We start from the raw sequence: 21791 nt of genomic DNA, 5'->3' as shown, positions 1-21791 counted from the left end.
CACACATTATTTTTTAACAGAGTTTGATTTACCTTTCTTGTAGCTGCATAATGGAACATCTTTACCAAAAACACATTAGGAAACATAATACATACAGGCTAATAGCTTTAAGGGGGTCATTGTCGTCGACGGATGATTAACTAATAGTAGGCTAATATTCTAACAATAGAAAAAAAAAAAAAAAAAAAACAGGTATAAACTGGCTAATGAAAGATGGCAAACTATATTAAAGTTTTTTCTTGATCACACTATACGGATTTTTTGGCCAATTTAATTTGTCCTTTTTCTTCTGGTATGGTGCATCATAGGCTATTGCACATTTTGCTCTGGAAAAGCATTGTGTGTTTATTTTTTCACTGGACAATGGAATAGATACGGCTCAGCAGTCACTCTATTCAATCATTATTGTAGTTGTCATATAGGTCTGTTGTTTTCTATTGAGATGTTTTTTTGTAGGCTACCATCCATTATTTACTTAAGAGTTCAGTGTTGGTATAGTTGACAAGACAATTTTTTGGGGTTATGTAATGTAAAAGTTAACGTAAAGTCTACACTAACGAGCATATTCTCTTTAAAAACATTTAAGTATTCTGAAGTTCGCAAAACAGTTACCAATTACTAATCCGTCGACGACAATGACCCCCTACAACTAGCAAGAAAGTTAAATCAAAATCTATTGAATGTGCAGATGCCAGAACATAATGAAACAGTCACCCTGTTAATAAAAGTTGTTAATTCCGATAAATCTTCTACTGACACACTTAGAACATGCTAAAACACGCCGCATGTCCTGATATTGCTGAGTTATATGCGTTCCTGGGTCAACATATTTTGTTGATCCTGGAACAACATTCCAGTCTGAAAATTTTGTCTTGACCCTATTCCTACCCCTAAACCTAACCCTACCCATAAGTTATCCCAAAAATCAGAGGGAAATGATAGATGAATAACATTGATGTAGAAGCACCAATTCATGATTTTAAGCCTAAACTTGACATAATCTGTAAACGTGTCCCTCAAATCTGATTGGTTGATTTGAATGTTGTTCCAGGATCAACAAAAATGTTGACCCAGGAACACGTTGAACTCAGCAATATCAGGTTCTGCAAAACATGCCCGCGCTTCTTCTCAGATGGACCGAGAGCCGTTTTCACCATCGCTGTATTATTGCGCCCTCTGGCGTGCAAAAAAAAAGAAAGCCCTTTCTATCTTTCTTTTTTTTTTTTTTTAAATGGCAGCATTTTAATGTAGCTCCATAACTCAAATACATGAAATAAATAGTCCGTTACAAGCGACACACCTCCTTCTATCTAAATTTATTTTTTTTTCCAAAAACTAGGGAAACAAACAAACAAATTTAAATGTGAGCACTTTACATAAAGGTACATGGCCAGCAAATGTGCCAAAAGATATACAAAGCTGTGAACAGATATTACAAAATTTTAAAGATATTCAAAGAGTGTTAAATAAAACAAATACAAAAGAGTATAAAACTAATTAGGTACTAAACTAGTTATAAGAAAGCACGTGTGGGTAAACCAAAAGGTTCAATCTATCTTTCAAATTAAACAAAGCTCTTCCATTTAAAATATTAAAATCCAACAACTTGTGTGGTTAAAAAAAAGCTTAATTCTATAGTCTTTGCACTAAAACTTTGGAGACGATATATATTATTTTCATTTTGGAAAACATCTTACATTCGTTGTAGACAATACTGAGCCTCCCCCCAACATTCTGGACCCTAAAAGCATCAGAGACTGAGCAAAAGGAAACAAAATCAATCTGTGCTCAGTGAACACGTGCCAGAACCATATATGTGCATATATGTGCACAACATCTGGTCTTATCCACTAAACTTGCGTACCTTCATATTTCCATCACTGGTCATTTGCAAGAAAACTTAAAAAAGGTATTAGCTCTGGAAAACATGATTTTATGTTCATCTACATTGTTTTTGGAAAGCCCTTGTTCAATAAACCTTCAATAAATTTTTTTTACATGAACAAAATGTCAAAACCATGCAGTACTCCACAAATCAGAGTAAACAAAGTACAACCTCAAAAGACCATAATACTGCAGCATCAGCTGTGAACAAATCTAGGGTGGTAATGTGATTTTGCCAACACAGACATGTGATCAACATCATTTGTTGATCCTAGAACGACATTCCTGTCCAAAAACATAGTCCTAACCCTACCCATAACTTATCCCTAAAATCAGAGGGAAATGGTAGGCGAATAAGAATGGTGTCAAAGCACCTAACCCTTGTTGTAAGCCTAAACTTGACAAACTGTAAAATTGTCCCTCAAATCTGATTGGTTGATTGGAATGTTGTTCCAGGATCAACAAAGATGTTGAAATCATGTTCACCTTATAGTATCATGTACAGTCAGATGATTTACCTAAGCCCACAAATTTGAATATAAACACTATCTAAAACAGCATGACATCTCACAATGTGAATTCCTTCAGTAAAAAATGTAAAATATCATCACAAGTGAATTACCTGTAAAAGAGAATATTAAAAATCTCCTAGAGAAGTAAGTGGAGCGTTCTGTTTCCCGTTGTAGGGTGAGACAACTGCACTGTATAATCACATATTGAAAATCACCATGTAAAAGCTATCAAACATTGTGCTGAAAACAGCTGGTGTGGAAACTGTGTTTTTCGCATTTACTGAGAATAGTAAAAACAGTGAAAGGACACTTGATCAAGATAAACATGTTTTAGTTGTTTACACAATGCTCTTATAAATGTAACCAGTTGCTGTATGACTATGACTGGATGATATTGCTGGGTAGTTAAAAGTAAATGCACTTATATAATTGGACTGTATACGGTAACACTTGTTTCATGTCAACAAACGGACAGCTAGATAAATAATATTGCTATTACACGCTAGTTGTTATTCTTATTTGAGAATCTCATCCATTTAAATACTTAAAATGGAAACTGCTACAAGAGGAACAGAAAACAACAGATAAGGGCTGATGGTGTCAAGTGCTAATTTCCTTTTTAAGAGTGCACAATTTTTATATCTATAAAAGTTGTACATGCTAAATTGTAGGTACACATACTGTACACACACACACACACACACACAGACAGTGGAATGGACGAGGAACATTTGCTGGAAGAGGAGACGTCAAATTCATGGCATTTACTTCAGTTCAGAGGAGGGAGGAGAAGATCCCAGAATAGGAGACTTTGGCGACACCTGTTGAAAAGGACAAACTTTGTGACTCAACTCACAGGGCAGATGAATGTAATGCTGGGTGTAATATCTGTTATTTTGACATTTGTTAACTTTGGTTATTAGGTGAAAACAGAACAAGCACACTTACAGGGGAAGGCGGCTTAGCAAAATTGAGGTGCGCATACAAAAGCACGGCAATGTCATTCTGACTGGCCTCCAGTGCGATGGAGAGAGCCGTGCTGCCATCCTGTAAGACAGCAACACAACATAAACAACGTCACAAGCCATAATAAACATTTAGCAAATATGACTGTCTACAATAAAGTAAATGTTTAAGACTTTACACTAAAGTCCTAAAATTAACTAATGGTTAGCATTTCTTACAGTATTTATTTATCTTTGTTAACAATAAATGAATAAAAAATCTTTGTTAGTTCATAGTTCAGATTCATTAAATAATATTAAAGGGTTAATTGACTAAACAATGAAAATTCTGTCATTAATTCCTCAGAACACAAATTAATATATTTTTGATGAAATACGATGTTATCTGATCCACATAAGCAGCAATGACACTGCATCTTTTGAGGTCCAGAAGAGTATTAAAAGACATTGATAAAACGGTCAACGTGACTACAGTGGTTCAACCTTAATCTTATGAAGAGACGAGAATACTTTTTGTGCGCAAAACCCCCACCCAAAATAGCGACTTTATTCAACAATATCTAGTGATGGGCGATTTCAAAACACTGCTTCATGAAGCTTCGAAGCTTTACGAATCTTTTGTTTTGAATCAGTGGTTCGGAGTGTGTATCAAACTGCCAAAGTCACATGAACCACTGAAATTTCAAAAGACTTGTGACATAACGAAGCCTTGTTTACTGAAATCATGTGACTTTGGTGCTCTGAACCACTGAATCGAAACAAAAGATTTGTAAAGCTTTGAAGCTTCATGAAGCAGTGTTTTGAAATCGCCCATCACTAGATATTGTTGAAAAAGTCGTTGTTTTGTTTTTGTGCACAAAAAGTATAAGATTAAGGTTGAACCACTGTAGTCACGTTGACCTTTTTATCAATGTCTTTTATCAATGACCTCAAAAGGTGCAGTGTCATTGCTGCTTATGTGGATCAGATACCCTCGGATTTCATCAAAAATATCTTAATTTGTGTTCTGAAGACGAACGAAGGTCTTGCGGGTTTGGGACAACATGAGGGTGAGTATTTAATGACAGAAATGTCATTTTTGGGTGAACTAACCCTTTAACAGATACAATTTTTGATTTTAATCAGTGGCGGCTCGGTCAGAACCACTGCTGCTCAACCCCAAATGTGCCGAATCTGCTGATATCATTACAATCATTCAGAAAACTGTGCTAAGGCAAGTCAGAGGGTATAGAGAAGAGGAGGGGAGGCAAATCCATAGCCAGTAAAAAAAAAAAAAAAAAAAGAGCCAATCACCATAGAGTATTTCACTTTCATTGATTAGTGTGCTGAGAAAAGAAAAAAAAACATCACAGAAGAGGCTAGCCTCCCTTGATATATTAAACGATCATTATATAGACATACAAAAACCTTAATTATGGAGAGTATAGATAATGAATATTTGATTGCCAACAAATTTACCAAGCTACCATTTTACCAGCAGCTACAAATGAAAAATGAAAGAAGGCCCCATGCCTAAGTTCAGGCTACAGCAATCAGCTTCACTAAACAGCATTTAAAGGGACAAAAGGATGGATATTTGCTTCAAGTGATAGGCTAGGTCTAGCTGCCTATGTGTCATTTCACTAAAAGTGACCAAAAAAGCCATTTTAAAGTGGATAAGCTTAAAAATAAAAAAAAATCCTCGGGAGAGGATCTCCAGACAGCTATAATTTAGTGTGCCTCCTCTATATTAAAAGCCCACTAGCTGCCACTCATTTAAATCATGTATTAGTAAATGTTGAAATTAAAATGAACAAAGATTAATAACTGTCTTAGAAGTATTTGTCATTGTTAGTTTATGTTAACTAATGAACCTTATTGTACTGTTACCGAAAAATTGAGTAAAAATCTTTTAAAAATCTTGTTTAAAACATATGTGGCAAGTTCTTAGAAATGTATTTTTTGTATTCATTTTGGTTTCATTTGGTTTTAAAAAACTTTTATACCATCAAGTAAAAAGAAATAACATTTTCCTTCCAAGTGAGTAAGAGTTTTAAAATATATTTTAAAATAAAGAATTTATTTTAGTACCAGTTTTTTCAAATACCATGAATTATTAATTCATAAATATCATTAGGTTTTCGGGGGGGTTGTACATCTGGAAGAAACCTTGCCTTATCATAAAAAATTTAATTATCTGATTCTGCTATTTTAACTCTTTCCCTGCCATTGACTGAATTTTCCAGCAATCCATATTTTCACTGTTATACAGTTGGGGGCGCTGCTACGCATCTTCTGAAAGAGTACAGAATCTCCAGATCCAAAAACAAGTGAAGCAGCAGCAGAAACATGTAAGCTAACACGATCATCAAACATTAAACAGCATATAAATCAAAAGTGAATGAAATGTCAAACCCATGAAGAGGTAACGATTGTGAAAGCTTTGGGGGTGTTGATGGACTCGATACACTCCATCTATGTTTTGATCATCATTCTGGATCTGAGCCTTGACAAAAATGTGATTTTCTTAACTTGGGGAGGGGAAAGAGCTAAGAAACTTGAAACTTGCTAATTTATAATATATAATATTATATAAAATGTATTGAAACTGCTTCATTGTTTATTTTTTTCTAAGAAATAATAAAGGATTATGCTTGATAGCATACCACACTATAAGCACAAAAACTGATATAATGATAAGAGATAAAGAAGGAAGACAGAATTTAATGGATGAAGATGGTAATAAAAATGATGGTATTATGCTGGATAAACAAAGAAATAATCACATTATCAGTGAGCGTGGCATCACAGCCTGGCACAGACAGCAGCTGCCGCACAATATCCACGTGACCGTGTTCACAGGCACACATGAGCGCTGTGGAGCCGTCATCATCACGCAGGTTCACCTGAGCCCCACAGGACAGCAGAGCTTTCACCATGTCCCCTCTGCCGTGACTGACCGCCAACATCAGTGCCGTCTGCCCTGCCTACCACACACACATGCATCATTACAATACAGATCAGACAGTGACCGACACGTAATGAAGTAATGCTTATTGACCAGAAGAGGGCGCACCTGGCTGGCTTTGGCATTAACGTCGCCTGTGCGGAGCAGCTGTAGGACGGTTTGAAGGTCACTGTCAGAGTTGAAGGCAGCCAGAGCTGTCAACATGATAGCTGTGTAACCAGCCTTGTTCTGCTTGTCAGCATTACAGAGGCCTGCAAAACAAGGACAGCTGATAAATGAGAGTTACAAATATAGCTCTGTCACATGCTAAATAAAAGGTACGGACATATTTCTGGCCACAAATACACTGTTCAAATGTTTAGAGTCAGTAAGACTTTTAAAAAGAAATTAATGCTTTTATTCCGCAAGGATGCATTAAATTGATCAAAAGTACAGTTAAGACATTCATAATGTTTTCTGTTTCAAATAAATGCTGTTATTTTGAACTTAATAAGAAATCTTTCTTGTGCAGTAAATCATCATATTAGAATGATTTCTGAAAGACACTCAAGACTAGAGTAATGATGGTTTGCCATCACAGGAATACATTATATTTTAAAATACATTAAAATAAGAAAACAGTTCTTTAAAATTGTAATAATATCTCACAATATTACAGTAGTTGTGATCAAATAAACGCAGCCTTGATGAGCAGAAAAGACTTCTTTTAAAAACATTAAAAAAAACTTTTGAACTATTGAAGTGTACATGAAACAAATGAACACTAAAATAAATGTAGGCTATAATACATTTAAAGCAGTATACATTAAATATTAATAATGACATATTGTTACTTTTTATGTAGTTTATTAAATATTGCACATTGCACTGAAAAAAATTAACTGAAGAAAGTTTGTACACCCAATTTAATGAAAAGTAAATCAGTTTAGTTGGGTCAACACAATTAAGTTTAGTTAACACTTTACAATAAGGTTTCATTAGTTAACAACATTAGTAGTTAACTAATAATTAACAATACTTCTACAGCATTTATTAATCTTAGTTTATGTTAATTTCAACATTTACTAATGCATTATTAAAATCAAGAGTTGCTGTGAACTAACATGAACAAACAATGAATAGCATTAACAAAGATTAATAAATACTGTAACAAATGTATTGCTCGTTGTTAATGTTAGTTAATACATTAAATAATGTTAACAAATGAGTTTTACCAATTAATTTACTGTAGTAGGCCTGTTTAACTTAACTTTAGTAAGTAAAATTAACATTTTTCAAACTGATTTTTTTGTTGTTGATCCAACTTAATTCTTTTTCCTAATTTAGTGAGGTTTAATTAATTTAAAAACTAGTGTCAGTACTGACATTAGTATAAATATCACTCATTGAGAAAGCCATTATGCTCAGCCCATAAAGCTGCCCACAGTCTAAACACAAGCACAATGGTATCAAAAAAATTCAAAAACTATTCAACATAACTGACGTTAAACACTAACATGTCTTTCCCTTCACTGAAAAAAACATAAAATAACACTTTATCTCTAAATTTACTCTCCCAATGCAGTCCCTTGCAAAGCATGCTGGAAACTACAGATCCACTGCCTAAGGAGAGAAAAGACTCAGTGTAATGTGTCAAAGCATGTGCGCTACCCGCTAGGATGCTTGACAGGTACCTACGAAAACAGTGTCAGCAGGGGCATTGCTCAGTGATGTGAAAAGCGTCACTCACCAGTATCCAGCAGTAGTTTGACTACAGGGAAGTTGGAGTGAGAGACAGTGTAGTGCAGAGCTGTGTTTCCATTGCCGTCAGCCATGTTGATGACAAACTCCAGTAGCTGCGGGGAAATGGAGGCAAAGATGTCCATGTATGCCTTGACTACTGCAGTGTCAGCAGCCTTGTGACAGGACACTCTGAGCCACTCCTGCAGCACGCTGGTGTAGGCCGTCCTCTGTCAACAGAAGAGAAGACATAAACGGCCATGTCATGTTCAATCAATGCAAATGAATAAGGTGAAGTGTGTCATTTCTGCAGCAACAAATGGAATTGCAAAAATACCTTCTTTTTTTTTTTTGTGGTGGTGCACAATTTGCCACCACAATGTTGGAGCCAGAACGACAACTGCCCAAGGGCTTGCTATGGTGCTATGTGTGGTTACTATGGTGTTGCTAGGCTGTTCTGTGTGGTTGCTAGGATGTTGCTATGGTGTTGAGAGTAGCTGCAAGTCATAAGAAGCTAAACTCAACACTGTATGAAATTCCGATCCCTGAAAATGAATTTATTAAATTTTTTCAATGTACATTTAACGGAACTTTCAGTATGCCATACATTTTTTTGGTCTGCTATATGAAAACTATAAATCCGAATGATTAGAAATATTATAGCCCACCTATCCTCAGTAAGCCAGTTTTTTAGGTATTATTCATGCCTGTAGCCCAAAGAGTGTGGGACAAGGTCAATGGCACAGTTGTAGGTGGGATATACTGTGAAATGTGCAACAATTATAATGTTAATAATTATAATGATGCTTGCCTAATACTTTAAAAGAATCACACAGCACAGTGTAAATGAATGATGCAGTTGAAGATACTTCAAATACTAGGGCCCCTTTGTTTTTTCATTTTTCACAATTTTTTTTCTGTTTTAATGTTTCTATATTTTTCTGGTTTCATTAAATTTTAAAAACCAACAAAAAACATGTCTAATCAATTTAATAGATAAAACCTTTTTTTTTTCAGAAATTCTGTGTTGTCTGTTTTAATCTTTCTGGATTTATATTTAATACTAATTTATTATCAGAAAAGGTCAGTAATCAATTGAAGTCATAATTAAATGAATCTTTTAAAATGTGAACAAAAAAAATGAAAATTGAATTCCTTTTTTGGCAAACAAAGTGTTGCACAACAGAGCTCTAAAATTAAAATGATAACTTGGAAGAAATTTATGTGATAGTCCTTAAAGATGCCATAGAACCAGTTTTTACAAGATGTAATATAAGTCTAAGGTGTCCCCTGAATGTGTCTGTGAAGTTTCAGCTCAAAATACCCCATAGATTTTTTTTCATTCATTTTTTTAACTGCCTATTTTGGGGCATCATTAAATATGCGCCGATTCAGGCTGTGGCCCCTTTAAATTCTCGTGCTCCCCACCCCCGGAGCTCGCGCTTGCCTTTAACAGTATAAACAAAGTTCACACAGCTAATATAACCCTCAAAATGTATCTTTGCAAAGTGTTCGTCATGCAGCATGTCTAATTGTGTAAGTATGGTATTTATTTGGATGTTTACATTTGATTCTGAATGAGTTTGATAGTGCTCCGTGGCTAAAGCTAACATTACACACTGTTGGAGAGATTTATAAAGATTGAAGTTGTGTTTATGAATTATACAGACTGCAAGTGTTAAAAAAATGAAAATTACGACAGTCTTGTCTCCGTGAATACAGTAATAAACGATGGTAACTTTAACCACATTTAACAGTACATTAGCAACATTAGCAACATGCTAACGAAACATTTAGAAAGACAATTTACAAATATCACTAAAAATATCATGTTATCATGGATCATGTCAGTTATTATTGCTCCATCTGCCATTTTTCGCTATTGTTCTTGCTTGCTTTCCTAGTCTGATGATTCAGCTGTGCACAGATCCAGACGTTACTGGCTGCCCTTGTCTAATGCCTTGAACATGAGCTGGTATATGCAAATATTGGGGTCATACATATTAATAATCCCAACTGTTACGTAACAGTCGGTGTTATGTTGAGATTCGCCTGTTCTTCGGAGGTCTTTTAAATAAATGAGATTTATATAGGAAGGAGGAAACAATGGAGTTTGAGACTCACTATATGTCTTTTCCATGTGCTGAACTCTTGTTATTCAACTATGCTAAGGTAAATTCAATTTTTAATTCTAGGGCACCTTTAAAATAACATTTTAATTATTTTATTATTATTATTATGCATTTCTGTCACAATTTCTTCAAGTTAAACCCAACTTTTATTTTGAGGGGGTTGTTGTGAAGACCTTTGAGTTTTTGTCTGTATATGAAATGACGATACGATAGTCTGTATCTTGATTTAATTAAGTGTACAGCCTTACTTTTGATTTACGGATGGTTTTAAAAAAAAAGCGCAGCACAGAACGTGAGGTCCTGAGACAAGCTTTTGAGATGTGATGCAATAACGTAAATAATAAAAATAGGCAAACAGCAGAATAGATTGAAAGGGAAAAAAAAAGAAAAAAATCGCACTGGCTATGCTGCCATCAAATAAAACAGTTGCCATTCCAACTTGCTACTGTAAACAGAAGCTCACAATGCTTGCCCCGCCTCTAAGTTCATCTGATTGGTCCACTGTTTTGGAACTGACATTGATGAGTGGTGCCGTGTGTAAAAGTTGAAATTCTTTTAACTTGACACGGCGTCTTAAAAACAGGTGCGAGGTGCTGATAATAAATATATAATTCACTATCAAACTTTTAAAACAACCTTAAAGATATCTTGAAGATAAGAACTATAAACTACTATAAATCTATCATTTATAATCATGAAAATACAACTGATGAACATACCGCGTCTTGATGGCTAAATGCATTTGGTTCTCTGAGGGCCTTCTGCAAGGTGTGGAGAGCCGTCATGAGACTACCGCTCAATTCCAGTCTGAAAAGAAAGAGAAAATGCTTGCCAACTTATATAATCAACAGAGATTCTCATAATAGCTCATGTCACTGATTTGAGTCAAACTACCTGCTTGCTTGTTTATTACTGGGGATATCTGCTGCTGTATCCGTAGCAGAGGATATGGCTATGTCCTGTTTCGCTGAGGCATCAGTAGATTGTGAATGTGTCGCTCCTTGTTGGGAGGTGAGGTCAGCGGTTTTTGATTGGCTAACATCTTGCTGAGGTTTGGTACCGGTGGATTGTGACTGAGTGGTCGTCTGTTGAGCAGCAAAGTCTGACTCCTCTGGCTGGACATTTGAATCAGTGGCTTTGGATTGCTGTACTGCAATGCTGGTGGATGATAACTGGACAGAGTTTTGCTCAAGAGAAACGGCAGTGCTTTCAGAGGTATGCCCTTGGAAAGCGCATTTGGCCTCTGTAGACTGAATGACACCCTCCGGATGAGCTGTGGAGGTCACTGGCGATTGGCTTACACGGTGCTCTGTGTCTTCCTCTGCTTCTGGTGACTGGGTGACCTGTTGCTGGGTAGCTGCATCCGTGGCATGTGATTGGCTGGTGCTTTGCTGTGCTGCAGTGTGACTGGCTGGTGGCTGGGCAGTGCTGTGCTGGGGTGTTTGGGCAGCTGCTGTCTGAGAGATGGGCTGCAGGCTGCAGGAGGTCACCTGAGATGGTTGTGCCGCAGGTTCCGGCAGTTTCTCTGTAGCCTCGTGGTATTCGCTTGCATCGCTCTCATCTTCTGAACTGTCCGAGCTGCTCTCTTCAGAGGACGTCGACTCGTACCTGCAGAGCACAACAGTCCTGTTTTAACTACACTGTGGCAAAATACTCACACAATAAACCCTCTGAACTTATGAAATGGATCCCAAATGGATAATCTTAACTAGATGTGTAGTCCCAGGTGGAAACAAAAGTGCTGCAAGGCAGCAAAATAACAGGGCAAATGATATTCAGCATGCATTTTGTTTGCAGTTTAATCTAAGATTTCTTAAAGTCAAGTCAGACACCTTTATTTATATAGTGCTTTATACAATACAGATTATTTCAAAGCAGCTTCACAGTGATAACAGGAAAATGATTCAATGATGCAGACAGAACTCATTTTGGCTGTACAGCATCTCTAAAGAAAATAGCATCATTTGTAAGATATAGTCAGTTCACTAAAAAGTATAAAGTTTCCAAAAATCATGAGTTAATAGCACATCCAAATGAAATGATCTCCAAAAAGTCAAAATGGAATCCATATGTTAAGAAAAAAATACCTTAACCAAAATGTTTGAGAAATATCAGTTATCCTTAAAGGGTCATGAAACCCTAAAACATGTTTTTTGAGATGTTAACAGAGATGCACATTAATGAAAACAATGATAGCACTCATTATGTTTATTCTTTTCATTTTTCAGAACCATTTGTCCTTCCAGTTTAGAAAGCAAAGTTGAACAAACATTACAAAATGGGAGATACATGAAAAGTTAGGATGCTAATACTGTTAAAACACAACATATCTTATCATTTACTTAATAAACATAATTCTGTATTTACCCTCCATTGACTCCTATGAACTGCAAGTTCTTTTTAGTGGACGGAGAGCCAGGTTCCCCATCAGCCTTTCTCTTCATTATTGACCTCAGTGTGGACTGAGGAGAGGCTGGACAATACAAACAAAGTGGACAGCGTGAGAATCACTAGTTTAAACATATGGAAGATTCATTGTTATTACCAGTTATTCAAAGCGAACCTGGTTTTGATGGATCGATTTGGATGGCTTCTTCTGCTGGTTGCTGGTTAATCTCTCCCTCTTTTAGTCGTTGGCAGACAGCAGCCACTTGGCTGCACTTTGTCTCCATAGCTGTTGCCTGGTTGATCACTGGCACTGATTTGGACACTTCGCTTCTCAAGACCTCCCGCACCTGCTTAGAGCTTATTGCAATGGGAAACTCACGTGGTAATTCTGAGGACAAAACAGAAACAGTCTAAATTTGCACAACTGCTAAAATAATTCAAGGGATTTAAGGGATGATTTGTTTGATCTGTGGAACACAAAAATAAGAAAGAAGGCAGAATACTCATGCTCCTATTTTCAATAGAGTGAACGTGAAAAGGAACATGGTCTAAATCCAAAAATGACCAAAAGTCACTATAAAAGTAGTCCAAATGACTTAAGGGGCAGCCACACTAGTTTTTGAGCATGCAAATTTCTTTGGACACTGCAACGGATGTGATATAAATTTCATGCTCTGTGGTGCCTTTTTAAAAACAAATTCAACATATAACAAACAATATTCAATCCAAAATGTAAAAATACACAACCTGCTCCACTTTACTGCAAACCTGCAGTAAATTTTGTGTTCTTTTAGCTAAGAGGTCACACTGTGAAGTATCAATCTTCTGTTGGTTACATATCTTCACATGATTTGAATTTGTAGGTAAGAGTTTGCAATGCAGTGAAATTTGCATGAGCTTGTGCTTCCTCTGTCCCAAATTCACTTGTGGATGGATGGAAGTCAATGGAATGAAAAGTGTAGTGTGACCGCCCTTTTATGCGCTATTTCAAGACTTCTAAATCCATACAACAGCTTTAAGAAAAGAACAGACCAAATTCTTTTGCATATTCAAACTGGCATGGAGAATGGTTACAACATGCATCAACCATTGCACATGCACACTGTCTTTTCATATCTGAATATACTGTACTGTAGGTAGCAAATATAGTAGAGAGGAAGATTTTGGGGTGAATAATAACTAACAAAGCCAACATATGGTATATATAGTATAGGAATAATAGGACATAAGTAGTATTGACCACTTTCATGGTGCTTTTATGAACTGAACAGTATCTGTCCCAGTTTACTTTCATTGTACAGGCAAGAGCAACAAAAATATTCTGCTTCCTTTCCTGTTCCTTCATGTTTGGAAACACATGAAGGTGAGTAAATGGTGAACTCTTTAATAGCTGAAAGGGCATACGGAAGTCTCTAATTACATTTGTTGTGTTTATGTTGTTTTCAGTATGTGAATGTGTATTTGGATGCCATTTCATACACACCCTCTGCTGCTGGGGACTCTGCATGTCTTCTGTGGGGCCCCTCCGGTGCAGACACAGGCTGAGCAGGAGAACTGCAACTCTGGGCTCTTAGCAGCTTCCCCACACCCACCACTGTGGGCTGCTCCAACGTGTACACTTGGATTCCCACGGTCCTCTGCTGATGAGGTTGCTGGGTAAAACTGACAACAGTGTGCAGGCCGGCACCAGCCTGACCCTGCTGCTCCTGCCAGCCGAGGCTGGTCGCTCTCACCGCATGGTCTACCTGAGGGGAAAGAGCCTGCCTCTCTCTCTGAGCCACTTCGACTTGCTGCTGAGCACTCTGTAGCTCCTGCATCGTTTTCCTCAGCTGAACTTCTAAAAGCCCCACCTTAGTCTTGAGGGCTTCGGTTTCAGGCAGAAGCCCCAAGTCCTCCTCTCGCACCCCTACTCCCACTTGACGATAACCCCTTTCTTCCGCCTCAGGCCCCACACCGACGGTTCGCACCTCCCGCTTTGCACCTGGACGAGCTCCACCGACAATTACAGTCTCCTCGATTTCACATCCTGAGTCCTGCAGGGAGACTGGAGTGGTAGGTGAAAGACTCCCTGTGGCTCTTTTTGTGGCTCCAGCTCCATTTCCCGCCTCCTCCTCGGGTATGTCGATGTAAAGCTCTCCTCGTGGACGGCTCCGACTGAACCCCAGCGTGTGGCCTAGGAACTTTTGGCTCTTGAGTTGCACACTGAGCTGCCTCTTCTCTTCCTGAAGCACAGAGATCTTCACTTGCAACACCGGGATGGTCTTTACCTGCTCCTCCAGCTCCCGGATCTTCCGCAGGGCGACGGCCATCTGCTCCCGTACATGCTGCAGATGGGCGGGCGTAGGTGAGACAGGTGTGGACAAGCCGGAGCTGATTGGAGTATAGGATCCACCTCCCTGGGCACGATTGAAGCTGTGTGCACTGGACAGGGAGGTGTTGGAGCCGGCAACACTGCTGTGCATGCTGCCCAGGTTCGAGAAACGACGGCCATCCTTCTCCTCCTCCAGCTTGCGGCGAGCATCCAACAAGGTCTTCTCCACACGTGCTGTACTGAAGTTAGGCCTCTGTGAGCTGTGGAAGCCCGGCGCACAGTAGGAGTATGACGAGTGGCGGCTGTCCATACTGGCGTTGGAGCACAGTGACTCAGTGGAGGTCCACCAGGAGCCCGTGTAGCCGTAACCACGTGGGAGTGAGCCGTAACGTGGGCGCCTCTGCACTGGAACCTTCTTAATAGTGTTACCTTTCTCAATATCATTGACATACTTGAGGAAGTCCAGGTCCAGACGGTAGCCGTAGGGGGTCTCTACTGAGTAGGGAGCCTCTTGGTCCTTTCCATGCAAGGAGGGGGGCGCCGGGGGGTTAATCTTCCCTAAGGACAGAGGAAACAACTTCAAACTGCAGGAAATCTTGGTCTAATCTTGGAATCAGACAACAGGAAAAAGAATAAACTTTAGGCTATGATCGAATCAAGGCTTTACTTTACTGGATAGTCTCTTAAGTGCAGATGAACTGGGGAAAGGATAATATATATAAACATTATATTATGTGCAGTACTCGATTTAAAAATAGGACCTTACCAGGAAAACTGGAGTCCATATGAAGCACCTGAGCCATGATTGTCATTCACCAGCCAATCTCTCCTGGATAAGAGAGATAATGTAAGTATTTTCCCTTTGAACTCATGAGATTTATGGCCAGCTTCCAGATTTCACTCACAATTTTTTGAAGTCAGCATGAAATCAAAATTGACCCTTTTTTTTTTTTTTAAATGGAATATTGCAGTATTTATTGTAAATGATTTATCCATGCACATTATAATTTTTTTTAAATTCATGTGCCCTCGTTAACTTGATAATTACGTGTGCACTGGCACAAGGGCAGGACAGTTTGGTATTGCTCATGTGAGTGACGGGTTGTCTATCCTCCAGCAACCTGTCACTCACATAAGCGATACCAAACAGTGACAATCCAATCAAGTCCCACCCTACATTTTTTCTTCTTTGAGAAGTAATTTCCCTTAGATATATTTCACAATAGGGAAAAAAAGACTATCACAATCTCTGGTTCATGCCAACCTTAAATCAGAAATTAAGCAGTGCGTACAAATTAAATCCGTAATCCAGCAGGGGATAAGCTCGAAATCCACAGTACTGGCATTGGGTTCACAGCAGGAAAAGGGCACTTTAAAGTTTATTTAGTAACCTTTGTAACCTATGTTGGGTTAGAAACTGAGAAATTTTGACATTTGAGAATAGTTGAAATTTTACTGAAATATCTCAATTCTAGAATTAAGATCTCACATAAAGCTTTTGTTTTGACTTCCTTTGGGGGTTCAGGCCTTAATTTGGGTGGTGTGTGGCGGGTCAAACTTCCTGTGATTCATCCCCTGCTTTATCTAACAAATTTAAGTATACTCCGATTTTTTATGCATTCGTCACCAGAATAGAACGTGCGCAGCCCAATTTTTTGTAACCATGCACAGTGAATTTGTTTTGCACTGATCAGTTGTTCCACAATGTAGAAAACGAACCTAAAGAGACAGAACAACAACAATAACAACAAAAAAATACCGGAGACTGCAACAACAACAACAGATCCCTGCATTGACAAGCCTGCATTGTACCGGCGCGTACCGGCCCATTTCAAGCACTGTCGCTCATAACTTCTGGAGAAAAATAGCGCAGGCACTGGACAAAGATGAAACTTTCTAGAGTGCATGTGTCAACTACCTACATTTGCGCACACTATCAAATGGAGTGTACTTTGAAAGGCTATGTGTTCGACTGTATGTATACACAAAAAAAAAAACAAGTATACTTTGGGCTTTAGACTGTTCGGTTTCTGTTTGTTTCTAGTTCTCTTGTTTGAAGGAGAGAGGAAAGAGAGGGGAAAGTTTTCTGGCAGGCGACAACAGGAGAAAGAGCGTCTAGTTACAGCCTTATTAGGAATCATCTGAATACGCTCTCTGTGATTCTCAGAATTGAGGTACTGTAAAAAACACACTCAGGCACTATTGCTCTGCCTTTCTCTCCCACACTTTTTCCATGATTTCTATCTCCCTTATTTTTCCTCACTCTGTCAGCTGATGATCAGGAGATAGCAGCTGGCCTCTGCCAGCTCTTTCTTCTTCCGCTCCCTCAGTTGTCTTAACTGAAGAAAGGAAGTCAACCTTAAATCAATTAGTTAAAACGAAACTGATGCATTACATGTATATGCCTTTCTATAAACATATTATCACTTATTCATCTGGTTCTTTGTCTTGTGCTTTCAGACTGCTCAGCATTGCATCTTTCTCAGCTAATGTGCCTTTTTGCCAAAGATTAACTTTCTAGGTCATTAGTTAGTGGGGTGGGGGGAAGGTGGTACTGTATGCTTTAGCAATCTCTAACACTGGCATTGCCATGGGCTATCTCTATCCCCAACATTAACAACATATTAGACCACAGATTTGGGCTACACAGACATCTCAAAGAGAACTGCTGACCGCTCCAGTCATTTCGGTTCATAATGGGAAATTGCTTCTTCCTTGCTGCCTCACACAAATCTTTCCCCTCTCTAATCTCATGACCCTCTCAGTCTGTTTATGTTCTTGCCTGTTTCTGGGGAAAAGTAGGGCATACGGAAACACTGACTGAACTGATTTGGTATTTTGAAGACCTTAAGTCGACAAAATGGGCTCTCTGATTGAGGTATCTTTACCAAATAGGGATAATAAGTCAAGAATAACAAATATACTAGTTTTCACAAGTCATACAGTTTAATTAAAAGAGAGATTTTGGAGGGAAAGTTCCCTTATGTTAATGTAAATGAAATGCAGAATGTAAAAAACAGCACTTTAACGGTTAATTAACATCTCAAAGGTACTATCCACCTGATTTAACACACAAACAAATTAATTTTATGGTTTGTGGTATAAATGTATGTATTTATATGATGTTAAATAAAACTTCTGAATTGAATAAAACCTGTAAATTTAGATTTTATGAAAACATACAGAGACACTTAAGTCAATAGCATCTTAATTAGTGGATTTTTTTATTCCCCAGCCACAGCCACAGATGAATGTTGAGTACGCTTGAGAAAATATTAGTGTGTGTGTGAACACGCTTACACAGATTTGTGTGTGTGTACGTGAGAAGAGTGAGCGACAGTGCTGTGGTGAGTGCTGACAGGGGGGCGGTTGATGAGCCATAATTAGAGACTTCAGTAAAGGCACACAGCATGACAAATATCCAGCCCTCAGCAATAACGTACAAACTTCTCTGTCTCTTTCGCTATGTCATAAACACCCTTACTCTCCTCCAACCCATCTCTCTGTCTCTCACTCTTATTTCTCTGCTCTACTATTATTCTAACATTTCTATTATTATTGCTCATATTTAGAATTAAGATTTGAACAAACTCTGATGTAATAAACTTTTTTATACTGCATTGTTTGTATTATGTCAAATCAAGCAGCTTTCTGAAGAGTTACTTTTCTAAGCAGACATAACCTACTTATGACTTTCACCTGGAAATTGATAAAATGGGCAAAAAAAGCCCTAAATATCTAAAGAACAAATTATCATAGAGCCAAAGGGATGGGCTCTTTTGACTTTCATCCACCTAGCAACCATTCAGAATACCCTAGCAACATGGTAAAAACCACTTCAAACACTCCCACAACTGCATAGCAAAGTGATAGCAATCATTCAGAATGTTCTAGCATTAGGGAGGCACGATGTGGGGACAAAAATTGAATTGCGATTTTTCTGAAAAAAATTGCTAGTGTGATTTAAATGTACATTTTTACATAAATTTAAATTTATATTTATGATTTATTTTAACAATTTAAAAAACAGACATTACAAAGAAAATGTCATGATCACCGTCTGTTCCTGTCAGTTCCCGGACTACATCTCCCATCATCCTCTCTGCCACTCACCTGCACACACTTAACACTAATCACTAATCACCACACCCAGCTGCTGCTCATTATCAGGACTATAAAGGACTTCCACTCACACCACCTCACCGCGAAGTATTGTTAACTGTTGTTGCAATTCCGAGCGTTCCCCTGTGTTTTCTGTCTGCCTGTTTTGCTGTTTCCGGTCCTGCTTGTTCCCTGTTTATTGACCTGCTGTGCTTTTTTTGTAGGGCTGCACAATTTGGCTAAAATTTTGTGATTACATATCAGTATAATTGATTAATAATAATCATCGTTTTTTTTTTTTTTTTTTTTTTTTTAAATATATATTATTATTAAAGTGCCCCAATTATATATTTTTGAAAATTACCTTTCGTGTTGCATAGCGTCACTCATGTCCGTTGTAGACACGGTGTTATATTCTTTGGCTTTGCATTCACAAAACCCGGGAAGAAGCTCATTGTAGTCCCTACCAGCCATTTGTTGTAGTCCTTAAAAAGTGATGTCTTTAAAAGAAAAGATCTCCCTTTGCATTGAACTTTGAGCATCGTAACTTGTCAGATGTTGTTTTGGACCATTGTGATGTGCTGCTCATATTTATCCAGCAGTAAAAACGCACATTCCCGCACCCAAAAAACAAGTCGTCTGAGAATGAGTCTGAAGCAACAACTGGTGGGACATTGTCCAGCTCCACTTCACAGACGATGAATGGAAGAAGAATTTTAAAATGACACGAAAGTCATTTACGACACTTCATTCAACAACAACAACAACAAAAACAACTCGTTCCACATGTTATACATCATTTTCATCATTGCACATGCGCAGAACTTTCCAGTTTCGGTTTTCTATCCAATCAAGTGTTTACATGTCCTCTCAATCATTAGAAAAGTTTTAAACCACCCCTTACAATCCAAATGAAATTTTAATCGGATCTGGCCAATTCATTGGTGTGGTTACATGTGACTTTTTTATTCCGACTGTACTAATAGTCTGATTACAATCGGATTATAAGGGTCCAAGTAAACGCAGCTATTGTGAGGGCAAATTTTGCGCAGGGCCATTCACATTGCATTAAGTCAGTTAATGTCGAAACCTAGTTTCCTGACTCTTGCCATTTCAATGCTTTGCTTTATGCTCCCAAACAATCCCCTTCTCCAGCCCACCATGTTCACCCTCTCCTGCCTGCTGCACCAGCTACTACTGCAGAGAGGCATGCGTGCATGTGTGCCGGTGACCTTCCTCCCTCTTTGTCTGCTCATAAACAGTGTCCCATTGACATGACGGTGAACAGAGCACAGTGTGCCCCCCTTCCCGGCAGCGCCCTGCCATTTCTCAGTGGCATGCTGATCTCTACCCTCCTCCAGAAGGAATGTGTTGCCCCAAACCCATGCCCCTCTCTCCATACCTCTCTCCCAACTTCCCTCGCTTTACATTCCAGAACAGCGGAAGTTGACATCTCCTGCCACCAGGGTCTCCCCCACCCACCGCCACATCATTAAGATTAGCAATCAAGGGAAAGAGGATGTAGGGAAATCTTATAACGGCATACATTTGGTGGCTAGTAGGAGTAATTTTACCATGTTCGTGGAGTCAGGAAAACAGAATTCCTCAAAGTTTTTAATATTATGAAAACATGTCAAATAGAATGTCTGGTCATTAGTTTCACTCAAGCAAGCTTTCTGAGGAACAGATAAACATTAAAGGGTGTTCGGTTTTAATGCTTCAAAGGTTCCTTTATCACTGTGTGAATTTCAAGGTCCGTTCGCAACAAGCTGCTTCATTTTTCTTGGCTATGACGTGGAATTTGGGATCCTTATCTACAATCCAGGAATAAATTGACTCCTTAAACTCAAGGGCGATGTTTGAGTAATTTGTATCTTGTCTAAAGATAGCAGTTAGAGTTAAATAACTCACTGTTGAAGTCAGTGCGAGATTTTGTTCTGCACCCACTAAAGTTTTAATTACTTCTTGCCTGCAACTTTTGCATTTCGTCCCAATCCTGCCTGTAAAATCCCACAAGTAGAGATCTATACAGTGATTTTTCAGTCCCACTTTATGATCCCTATCATACACCTGGGCTGGCCGATATATCGCATGCGTTTGTCACGCGCATTTCGTCAGTAAAGCCGGTTCCCTGATGGCTAAATCGCCATCACCTGCTTTCAAATGGAGCGGCATTTAATAGACAGAGCCGTAGATCACTGACAAGCCACGCAATATCGCGTTCATATCGCAGATGAATCAATCGCCTTCGATAATGAACGCGATATTGCGTAGCTTGTCAGTGATCTACGGCTCTGTCTATTAAATGGCGCTCCATTTGAAAGCAGGTGATGGTGATTTAGCGGCAATCAGGGAACCGGCTTTACTGATGAAATGCACGTGACAATCTCATGCGATATATCGTTCAGCCCTACACCTGGCACAATGCGATGCCAGGCACGATGCAAGTGCTTTTTGCCAGTTTCAGTTTTCATTTTCACGTCCAGAGCCCACGTTGTTTACATAGCAAATGCACTTACGCCTATCTGTTTACCCATGGGCGTGCTGGTCTGAAAACGAGGTGTGTTCAGGCACATTGTTGGTGATTGCTATTTTGAGGCAACTGAAAACGACTGTGCCACTCACCAACTGAAACCTGGTCTAAAGTCAATGGCGCAGTACTTTTTTTTGTTATTTAAAGTGTGTGTTAGTAATATGCGCCTATAGTCGGGTGCACAATGTGCATACACACTGCTTGTTACATACAGGCAGGTTACACAAGAGGAATTTGTGATCCTTATCTACAAACCAGGAATATGCCAAACATGCCAAATATTCAAAATAAAAGGATTA

The 21791-nt window shown here is 38.5% G+C and overlaps 1 protein-coding gene across 3 annotated transcripts in view; it reads right to left on the bottom strand.

The window, feature by feature from the left end:
- Positions 1 to 1304: 1304 nt before the first annotated feature.
- The window catches only part of kank2 (KN motif and ankyrin repeat domains 2), a 30287-nt gene continuing 9800 nt past the window's right edge, over positions 1305 to 21791 (bottom strand). For all 3 annotated transcript variants that reach the window (XM_067382529.1, XM_067382532.1, XM_067382531.1), the window contains 11 exons: positions 15625 to 15687; positions 14031 to 15416; positions 12723 to 12935; positions 12527 to 12632; positions 11054 to 11767; positions 10879 to 10966; positions 8038 to 8257; positions 6417 to 6559; positions 6127 to 6327; positions 3345 to 3443; positions 1305 to 3217 (listed from right to left, as the gene is read on the bottom strand). In XM_067382529.1, coding sequence (XP_067238630.1) covers positions 3161 to 3217; positions 3345 to 3443; positions 6127 to 6327; positions 6417 to 6559; positions 8038 to 8257; positions 10879 to 10966; positions 11054 to 11767; positions 12527 to 12632; positions 12723 to 12935; positions 14031 to 15416; positions 15625 to 15670 — 3273 coding nt within the window. In that variant the 5' untranslated portion in view covers positions 15671 to 15687 and the 3' untranslated portion in view covers positions 1305 to 3160. The remainder of the gene's footprint in view (positions 3218 to 3344; positions 3444 to 6126; positions 6328 to 6416; positions 6560 to 8037; positions 8258 to 10878; positions 10967 to 11053; positions 11768 to 12526; positions 12633 to 12722; positions 12936 to 14030; positions 15417 to 15624; positions 15688 to 21791) is intronic.

The sequence above is a fragment of the Chanodichthys erythropterus genome, chromosome 3 (assembly GCF_024489055.1).
Source record: "Chanodichthys erythropterus isolate Z2021 chromosome 3, ASM2448905v1, whole genome shotgun sequence".
Taxonomy (NCBI): domain Eukaryota; kingdom Metazoa; phylum Chordata; class Actinopteri; order Cypriniformes; family Xenocyprididae; genus Chanodichthys; species Chanodichthys erythropterus.
Note: the sequence above shows the minus strand (reverse complement) of the source record. Positions and strands in the feature narration are given on the sequence as shown.